Source organism: Sinocyclocheilus anshuiensis, unplaced genomic scaffold (assembly GCF_001515605.1).
Source record: "Sinocyclocheilus anshuiensis isolate Anshui unplaced genomic scaffold, SAMN03320099.WGS_v1.1 scaffold212, whole genome shotgun sequence".
In the NCBI taxonomy this organism is placed as follows: domain Eukaryota; kingdom Metazoa; phylum Chordata; class Actinopteri; order Cypriniformes; family Cyprinidae; genus Sinocyclocheilus; species Sinocyclocheilus anshuiensis.
In genome coordinates, this window is record NW_015558566.1 from 393,706 (window position 1) to 404,072 (window position 10,367).

The 10,367-nt window shown below is 36.8% G+C and overlaps 1 protein-coding gene across 1 annotated transcript in view; it reads right to left on the reverse strand.

Moving 5' to 3' along the window:
- LOC107679503 (lactation elevated protein 1 homolog B-like) overlaps positions 1-10,367 on the reverse strand; it is a 26,233-nt gene that overhangs the window by 15,006 nt on the left and 860 nt on the right. Inside the window, exons 2-6 of the mRNA XM_016475070.1 lie at positions 9,162-9,463; positions 7,956-8,007; positions 7,693-7,794; positions 7,081-7,208; positions 4,104-4,203 (exon numbers count right to left, since the gene is read on the reverse strand). Of these exons, the coding sequence (XP_016330556.1) occupies positions 4,104-4,203; positions 7,081-7,208; positions 7,693-7,794; positions 7,956-8,007; positions 9,162-9,463 (684 nt within the window). The remainder of the gene's footprint in view (positions 1-4,103; positions 4,204-7,080; positions 7,209-7,692; positions 7,795-7,955; positions 8,008-9,161; positions 9,464-10,367) is intronic.

The following is a 10,367-nucleotide window of genomic DNA, read 5'->3' on the forward strand; positions in this document are numbered from 1 at the left end:
TAAGCGCTTGTGAATATGTGCGTCTCTCAGCAGTGTTCAGCAGCAGCGTCTACTAATAGCGAATCTTTAAGTTAAACTGCTTCAAGAACCTCGCTACTGAGAAAAGTCATGTAGCTTTTTAGCTGCAAAACTATTTTACTGATAAATTCGCGTGGCGGCATTGATGACAAGTTTCTGTCCACGTGTGTGCGCGAGTGCGTGTCTGTACTGTGTGTGTCTGTGAGAGAGAACAAGAGAAAGAAAGCGTTTTTCCGTAGCCTACATAAAAAAGGTGGAAGACATGGAAATAGGTTGTCATTTTTTTACCCTAGTGTTTGTTATATTTATTTGCTCAATGTCTTCTGGGGTTTTGGTACTTTTACTGTTGTAGATAGCCCATAGTATAACAAAAATATTATATATCTCTTCATTATGTTTGGGCCCCCCTGGACGAGCGAGCATAGGGACGTGCCTAGAATGCCTATGCATAAATCCGGCCCTGACTGTACACTCAGACTTAAATATACATGGCCCCTTTACTTTGTAACACAAAGTGTAAATGTCGGCAGTCACTTAAGTGTTACTTATTAGACATCAGGAAGTAGCAAAAGTTCAAATCAAGATTATCTTGCAGCTTATTTTTAAATTAAATTTTTTTTAAAGTAAAATATATTTTTTTTACAATTGTTATTCTTAAGGTTTGTCCAGAAAATTATGAACAACTGGAAAATTCATGGAGTTTTTCAATATTGGCCCTGAAATCAAAACGTTTAAGCACCACTACTTTAAAGATGAATCTGCAAAAAAAAAAAAAAAACCTCAAAAAAGTCATTTTTATTTTCAGACATTTTAAATACAGTTTAAACATCATTCAAATATTTCTAATTAATCTTTTCATAGGTTATATTTTTGATGATTCTCAATTATCTGCTGTAGGTCATTAAATATTCCATATACATTTATATTGTTAAAAAAAACAGACAGATACAGATGGCTCTGAATTAATTCTACACTTTTTTAGCAGTTTAATCATATTATCCTGGTGCATAACCAGGGCCTAAAACTAACTTTTTGCTAACTAACAAATTTTTTTTTTACCAGCCATGAAACTCTTTTTGCAAATACAGGCAGTTATTACTACTACAATAACTAAACATATTTACAATGTTTTTAATTTGTCCTCCTGGTGCATTTTCCCTCAATTTTACCTATTAATTATAGCCATTCAACATTACAGTATAATTGAAAGCCATTATTTTTAACATTTAATAGGCTCTGAAATAACAACTTTTAATTTAAGTGATTTTAAAGCAATCTTCACATAAACTATATTATATATGCATAAACTATACATATTAATCTTTATTCAAGATATAAATTCACTGCACCGGGCGGCGTAACCCCAGGCATGTGTCGCCGCATTCTTGGGTTATGAAGAATAAAGAAGGGAAAAGTTAATCTTCCGCAGCACAATCTTCTCAGGTAAAAGTTATTAGAACTGTGTCTAGGGACAAGCTGGCCATCACACTGCTCTGACCTTATCAGTCCGTTTGTATCCTATTATTTGATTCGCTCTTGTCGCTTATGACAGAACAGCTAATCACGATGATCTTGTCTTCGGAAAAGATTGATTAATTCGCTTATGTCAGAAACAACTAATCTCTTTAAAAACTGTCTGTTGATTTCACTTCATTGCATTGTTATAATTCGTAAAAGTTGTACCCGCCAACTGGCGACTGACACGGTTACATGGACTCGCCAATGCTGATTTTTACTCGCATTTGAGGCTTGGCGAATGTTAATTTTAGGCCCTGTGCATAACTAAAGGGTCATTTAAAGATTTAGTTAGTGAAGTGCACCCTCTTTCACATTTGTCCATCCATTTCCCTCGCTTTACCTGAAGAAACGGTTTTGGGCGACCACAAATATCCAAGTTCAAACAAGCCTCTTTAGTGGCTCTTCAGTTCAGCATCTTTATATCAATAAACGAGCAATCTCTTTCGATGCCATCTCTCCCCCTCCCATCTTTCATGTGTACCCGTCTATCCATTAGTCACCTAATTAAAATGGAATAAGATGGCTATTAAGTTTTAGCGTAGGCTTTGTTCTCTGTGGCTGGTTAATGTTAGGAGAGGGTTTCTTTATGTAACTGCCGCTCACCGTTTTGTACTCGGCACACAAGGCCACTTCATACAACGAGACATTAGCAGCGCTCCAAGACAGAGACAGAGAAGAGAAAGGCAGAAGGAGTGTCTTATCTCTACCCTTATCACTCTCCCTCTCCAGTTTAATGTAACATCACAGCAATTGCAAAAAACGGCATCTGTTGAATCAACAATGAGGCAGAGGAAGACAAGAGTGGGAACGGTGGAGAGAGATAAAAGACTAACTGCTCACGTTCAAGCGGGTATCAAATAAAGTTGCCTCGTTTTATGATGAACGGCGTATAGGCGAGAAATCTTTGATGGCGGCGAGGTTGAAGTTTCCACATGATTTAAAGGGATAGTTCATCCAAACACGTCTCCCACATCATTTTAAACCTGTGTGATTTTCTTACTTCTATGGAACACAAAATGAGATATTTAAAAGAATGTCCAAGCTGCTTTTTTCCTTTGACAGCTTTGGTCACCATTCACTTTCATTGTATGGAAAACAACAGCTTAGACATTATTCTAGATAACTGCCTTTGTGTTCCACAGAAGCAAAAAGTAATACAGGTAAGTAAATGATAATTTTCATTTTGGGGTGAATCATTCCTCAAGCTACACCAAAAAGCACATAGGAAATTACTGAAGAACTAAGGGTTTAAAGTTCAGATGGATGCAGTCGTCATTGTATTTCGGGCCTAAATAACACTCCTCAGATTAGTTTAATGAAATCCACCACCACAGAGAAGCAGCCAATGGCAGGTGTTTGAGTGTATGTAAGAAAGGAAGAGAGCAATAAAAAGCAGAAAAGGAGTGAGAGACTTTACGCGGATTATCAATAGACCTCAAACATCATGGCATCAAAATACAGCGATTAACCAAAGAGTGACTTAAAGGGGAGGTGAACTTTAGAAAAGAGTGAAAAAGAAGAAATAAGATCCTGACACACGAGATGGTGCAGCACTGGATTAGAACACGAGACGGACGTGTAGTTTAGGAACATGTTTTACTTTCAGGCCACAGAAAAGAATGAGGAGAATGAGAAAGGTATGGTGGTCTATTGTTGGGAAGTTGGTAGCGAACAATACAAGATGAAAATGTACAAGAGTCATGTGTGCTGTGTAGGTGACAGGTCAGTATCAGAAAACACACACTTAACCCTGGAAATTGATGGAGGAAATGAAAGGAATAAATTGCTTTTATTGTCAGATTTGTTTTTGTTTTTGCAAAAAGTGTTATGAATTATAAAAACCTAATTTAAATAAATATATTTACACAAATATTTACACCACAGTTTAAAACTTTGGGGTCTGTATGATATTTTTTTTAATGTTTTTGAAAGAAGTCTCTTTCAAAGGGTGCATTTATTTGACCAAAATACAATAGAACGGTAATATTATGAAATATTATTACAATTTAAAAGAACTGATTTGTATTTTTTTTTTAAATGCATTTTGTTCCTGTGATGGCAAAACTGAATTTTCAGCCATTACTCCAGTCTTTATTGTCATAAGATCCTTCAGAAATCTTCAGGATTTTTTTTTTTGTAACAATATAAAAGTATTCACTATCACTCTTGATCAATTTAATGCATCCTTGCTGATTAAAAGTACTAATTTCTTTAAAAAAAAAAAAAAAAGTAGTGCATATTTAATAATTTTCTCCCAAAAGTTACAGCTAAACAAGTACACCTGAGAAATACTTCTATTTTACATTTTTATAATTTGAATTTAATTAAAAGAAATCAATTAATTTAAAGTTACATAATTTACATTTTAATTTTAAAAAGTGAAAATATGAAGATTATGTAGTAATGACAGGCACATATTTACTCAACTTTCTTAAAGTTTCAGTTTATTTCCAGGGTTAAATAATAAGATTGAAAAATCGCAGATTTTCTGAATGGACCTGGACATTTGAACACCAGTTTCTGTTAATCACATAAATGGCTTCAACATTACCCAGACATCTCCCTACCTTCAGGTGGTCGATTTGAGGTTGCCACAACCACGACCCCACACTTGAACAAGCCCTCAAATAACTGCTTCAGAATCACAGCATCGGCTATATCCACCACCTGAAGAAAAAAAAAGACGATTATTGTTCATTGTACTCTGAAGAAAAAATGTATTATAGCAACCCATATTCTGCATCAGCTATTTCCTTTTTCCTGCACATGTAAAATACAACATACCATCAGTTAAGTTCATAGGAATAGGTCAAATTCAACTGAATTTTTGGCAAACTGTAATAAAACAAATGAATGTGTCTTAATGCAGTAAATAGGTTGGTTTTAATTTCATGTTGCCTATAAAGCAACCTATAGCTTCTGTTGTTTGAGTTCTGTCCTCTAGGCAGGACAGTCAAGGCACTATAGGAGCGAGCACAGGTGTATTAGCTGGAGATAAGCAAGGCGCAACTCTCTCCCCTTTGGCCTTCCTCTGCCTTGAGCTAATTACCACAATTGTGTGCATGCATGTGCACTTGTGCATGCGTGTACATGCGAATGAATGAGCGAAAACCAGGTGTCGTTGCATTTTAAAACCAAAGCCTCGGCCAAGGTCCTTTGACATCACCCTCCCCAACGCGCTCGCACACAGACCCAGGACAGACACAAAGCCACTCCACCTGACTGTAAAATGGCCACACAGAGCCGCGGCTTTCTGCTAGAGACAAGGACAAGTGGCCAAAGCCCTGAAAAAGGTAAATAATTGAATACATAAATAAATAAATAGCGTTTTGAGGTAAAATCAGTGGCACAATGACAGCCAGATGGCCACACACAGACAAATACATACACACACACAGATGCACTCCCATTGTGCTCTTGAGGGCCTGGCATGGCTGTCCCTGAATCTCAGAAGCGAGAGGATGAGTGGTTCTTTCATTATCATCATTTTCATCATCATCATTCATTATTATCATTTAAACGTTGCCTTTTTCACAGCAGCAAGCTGTTGCCTCACACACATCTGCAGCAACACTGGGGCTGCTGACCCTCCCCTGACAAAAAGAGCCCTTTAGTCAATAACACACAATGAGATCGACCATGGTCCGCTCTCATCTTCTCCCACGTTTCTGCTACTTTTTCAGGGTTGAAATGCATTTAGTCAAAACGCATATAGAGTTTCTCCTTACGTTGCATTAATACTTGATTAGCGTTTGCATATCTGGCAACGAGGAGCCAAATTTGGGGCCGGGGATGGTTTTGTCATGTAGAAGATCTTCTCATTCACTGAGCTCTACTATTCTTAGAAGGACACACTCATGACTGCCATACCCCCAGCATATGTTGTTTTCTTATATTGAAGTGTTTCCCTTTTTTGCATATTAAACCTTCGGCCCCATCAAACCCAATTAGCGTCTTCTATAGCGGCCTTACGTGCGGCAAGGTGGAGTGCGTGTGTGTGTGTTGTCGGAAGGGTGGTCGGTTACAAAGACGAGGTGCTATGGCATAAATTGGATCACATTTCCTTTAACCGTCCTCTTCTATTCTTCATTTCAAAGGAGTCATTTAATTATGACCTTTTCATCAGTCCTGTATTTGTTTTTTGTTTGTCGCACAGGCACTGCGACACTCATGCGCGAGTGTGTATACACACACACACACTTTCAGTCTCTGGGTATTGATTGCCAGGTTGAGTGCAAGAAAGCCCTCAGTGTGGCGTTGTTGTGGACGACAGCGAAAACAACGGCATGGATATTCAAATGAGCATCCAATTACGCCAGCAAAGAGTCACTTTTGTGTGGCGCACACGGGTGCCAAATTGCACTCTTTTGATCTTAAACCTTTACTTACACAACTCTGTCGATGAGTAATTTCACCCGGCGACTGACAGGGGCCTGAGACAATGCCTCAAGCGGTTTCTGCTCGCTCTTCCTCTTTCTGTATCTCTCTTAGTCCTTCTCTCAATACCTTGCATTCATTAAGGGAGTGGAGAGGGACAAAAGGGGAAGGCTACAAATTACTGATAATGATGCCGGACTAATGAAGAGAATGGAGAAATTTCATTAGCATTTAAGAGGCATGGATGCATGCGACCCGCCATAGTCGCTCTCCATTACGCCTCACTCAAGGAAGCAAGAGGGGCCGACTGAAACTCGATGCCTCATTTGCATGCTTAAGTGGCAGTGGCTCCTGATTGGTAAGGGGCTGTCAGCTCCTCATTTATGCATCATAAACAAAATCTGTGTGCTTTCCATATTGCCGCGAGCAACGATTGGTGAGGTGAGCTTTCAGGCAATAATGAGAACCCATACTAAATAAATATATGAAAGCGATCAGGTCTAAGGTAAACATTTCAATTTAAAAGCCATTAATAAAAAGAGCAGCCCTTCATCCTAAAGCAGTGAGAGAATTAGCTCTTGATTATCAGAAATGAAGTCTACACAGGTTATTTGAGTACTGCATATAATATTATTAAGATAACAGGACATTTTTAGAAATCAATAAACACCACACTGATACTGAAGCAGAGAACAAAAAACTAGATAATGATTAATAGATATTATTCCATAAGGAAAATATTGATTATTGATTGAGAAATGGGCTGATTGATTTGTTTAAATCTGCAAACATGTATCTGACGTTTTATTTTTTATTTATCTTTTTGGGCTCGAAAAGAATACAATTTTCTGTTTAATTCTAGCTTTTTTCTAATCTCGATTATCTGTGGCCTCAGCATGTGTTTTCAGATCTGTGTGAAGGTATCTCACTCTAGATGGCTCCAAAATGAACAAGGCTTATATCTATGAAGAGCTTATTCCACACTGTAGTCAGATGAACTACTACATCAATATAAACATATCAATTCTTACTATATTTCTGCAGCTTACATTATTCCCCTCACTCATGCACTAACACACAGAAAATATACATTAAATTGCAGCTTAGAAATTTTTCAACAATTTTACAAACTCTTCACCCTTCCAATTTCCCTACTCCTGCCCTCACCTGAAACTCATCAAAGCATAGGAGACAGGTTTCCTCTGCGATCTCCATGGCAACCGGAAAGATGGGGTCATACATTGTCATTTTACCTATCCGTCGCTTTGGCAGGCTCTGTTTCAGTTTGTGGATCCCTGAATGCAATGCACAAATTAAAGTCAATAGAAATAAGTGCAAATGCTCTCAGAACCTAGACAAAATCAAATTTTTAACTCTTTTGAAAATGCTGTTATTTTCCTTAATTGCTATTCATGCATGATAAAAGGCATGTTTGTTTGCTACTTGTACAAATACAAAATAGTACTACTTTAAATTGATTAATATGGAATGAGGTAAATATACACTACTGTTCAAAAGTTTTGGATCAGTTTTTATTAACACTTTTATTTAGCAAAGACACATTAAGTTGATCACATGTTAAAGACATTTATATACATATTTATCTAAATTTAGCTTTGCTATCACAGGAATAGATTACATTTTAGCATATATTGAAAAATTGTTTCAATTGTAATATTTTAAAATATTACTAATTTTACATATGGCCATATTATATATGGCCATTTATGTATCCACAATTACTCGAGAACAGGCCACTTTGGTTTAGTTAGAACTTACTTCTATGTACGTCTAACATGAATGTATTGAAATGAACCCTCCTTTTTCTTCTGTTTTCCACAAATGAGTAAAAAAGATCCATCATCATTGTTTTTCCAGTGCCTATTGATTATGAAACAAAACACAGAATAAGCATTAATTGGCCTCTCCATGTAAAGTCCAGTCCAATCCCTCCAAACATTAGTCATTTTAAACTTTAAATGCATGTTTAAAATGACTAATAATTTTGCTGCCATAGCTAAAAATATTTTACTTAAGCTTACCAACATCACCATGGATATAGTAGCCGTGGGGAGGATGTGGCTTTGGGGACACCTGTAAAATAAATTAAAATATTACCATCTTCTTTAATGCTGTAATAAGCTGGTTTGCTTCAGCACATTTTAGCCTACATAGCTTATATCATAAAGACATCTTATGGTTTGATTTTGTCACCAATTGTAACAAAAAAAAATATCCAGGAAACTCTTGGCATGCGATTAAGTGCCGTTGACTCAAAGTTTCCAAACAATGTCCACAACGCATTCAACTTTCAGAGTACAAGGTGTTTGATGAGCCAGTCCAGAACTGTCTGTGGCTGCAGACAATTAATTGATCATTCAGGACAAGACAGAGAGTCGACATCCTTATGCCTGTATTTTTTTTTCAGTGGGGTGAATGCTGTTTGAGCAGTGAGGCGCAGCGTTCTTGGATGACAGCGTGTGACTTCTCACTGACTTCCAGAACTCTCTGTAGCTCGTTATTGTGGCTGGTGGCAGTGGTCCAGTCACGGTAGAGTGGACAAACACAGTGTAGAGACTGAGAGAGAGCGGACACAGGCCCTGTCACGGACGGGTCCACAAGGTGGAGTCATGCTCTACACTTTCACAGGACGCAGCCAAGGGGAAAAAGTTCACATGCCAACACTCTTAGGCTCTGTTTTCCACTCTCTTTCACAAATGAACTGTTGTTTGCTTTGGTAATGCTTTAGATAAACAATGACATTTATTCATTTTGTGGAAACAATAACTATGCTTAATATAAGTGATTTACTTTTAAATGAAAATAATTCATTTATTAATTTACTCACCCTACGCACAAAGTTTTTCGCCCTTTTTGCCCTAAATAATCAACACAAGAGCACATCGCTGTACATGTTTATATTTATTTCCCCATATTAAAAGTGGAGCTGGGAATCTCTTTCCCAGACAATGGCGACCCCTCATTAATGAGGCGAGGGATAGGTGGGGTGTCCTGGCTCAGTAGGGGGCCGTGCTGTGATCCAGCAAGTGCTTGGTCTGGTCTTTCCTCCCACTCTCCACCCACACAAACAGGCTGAAGCTGCTTTGACCTACAAACAACAGTCCCACAGCAAATTAGGCAATGGCACAGTGCAAGCACTGGGGTCTGACTGAAGGTTGGACTGCTAAGCTTTTTCTTCACTGTAAACATTCAGATTGCCCTGCTCAGTTTGGCACATAAACCCATACCTCTTGTGTGTTGTCAACATCTCCGTCAACATCTGACATCTTTTCTTCAGGACTGCAAAGGTTTACTTTACTTGTATTATTCTTCAGTTCTGAGGTGGGATGACTATGTAAACAGTCTTTAGGTTGAGGGAGAAGGATCGGGATGTTGGTATAGTCTGTCATCACTCTGTTTAACTGTTCTAACAGAAGAAGTGCAGCTCTTTGTTGATCATCCTCTTGCAGTGAACCGGAGCAGACAAGACTGTCATAGTGGCTGATGAGTCCTCCATGAGCAGCCCAAGGTGCTGATATAGATGTATGTCCTGCAAAAAATGATGAATATCATTAAGAAACAAGAATATGTTGTTAAACACATATTTGGGATCTATTTATTAAATAATTGTTACAGTGCTTATATCACATAATACTTGATAATAATTCCTTAATATTTCACAATAAAGACACAATAATTGATGAATGAAGAATAGTAGATCCACTAAACATCTATTTCATGTGACATAACTTTTTTTCTTGATTATGAACAAATGTATATGTACGAGATTCATTTTAACATGAGTAAATAATGACAATTTACATTTTGGGTCAACTGTATGTTTTATGCAAAACACACAAGTGAACATATCTTGTAAAAAATATGGCCATACTATAAATGACAATAAATAAACAATACATGCTTAAAAATAAACATACTGCCTACTGCATGAACAGCTGTAAAAGATTGTTCAATATGAGACATTTAAACTTAAAAGAATTAAAAGTTGGGAGAGATTCAAGAAATGTGTTCCTATAAAATACTTATACAGCACAATAAAAAGTTAATATTTTTGACAGCTTGGTTGCTCGTTTAAACATAATAATAATAATAATAATAATAATTCTCTCTTATATATATATATATATAATTATAATTTTTTTGAAAGTTTTACAATTTATTAAGGCTATTGTTGTTGAAACAGCACTGCATTGAAATACAATAACAAAGGGAAAAAAACAATAACACCTCAATCGGTAAGAAAAATATCATCATAAGCCTTAAGAAACCTGTTATTCTTATTGTTGTCAATGAGTTTAAGAGATTTAACAATAAGCAAAATCTCAGCAAGACAGACATCAAATCTAGGAAACATCTTGAGAAATGTGTTTTTGTGAATAAATGTTTTTTACAATGCAACACAAAAAAAAAAAAAAAAAAAACAAAATCAAAAC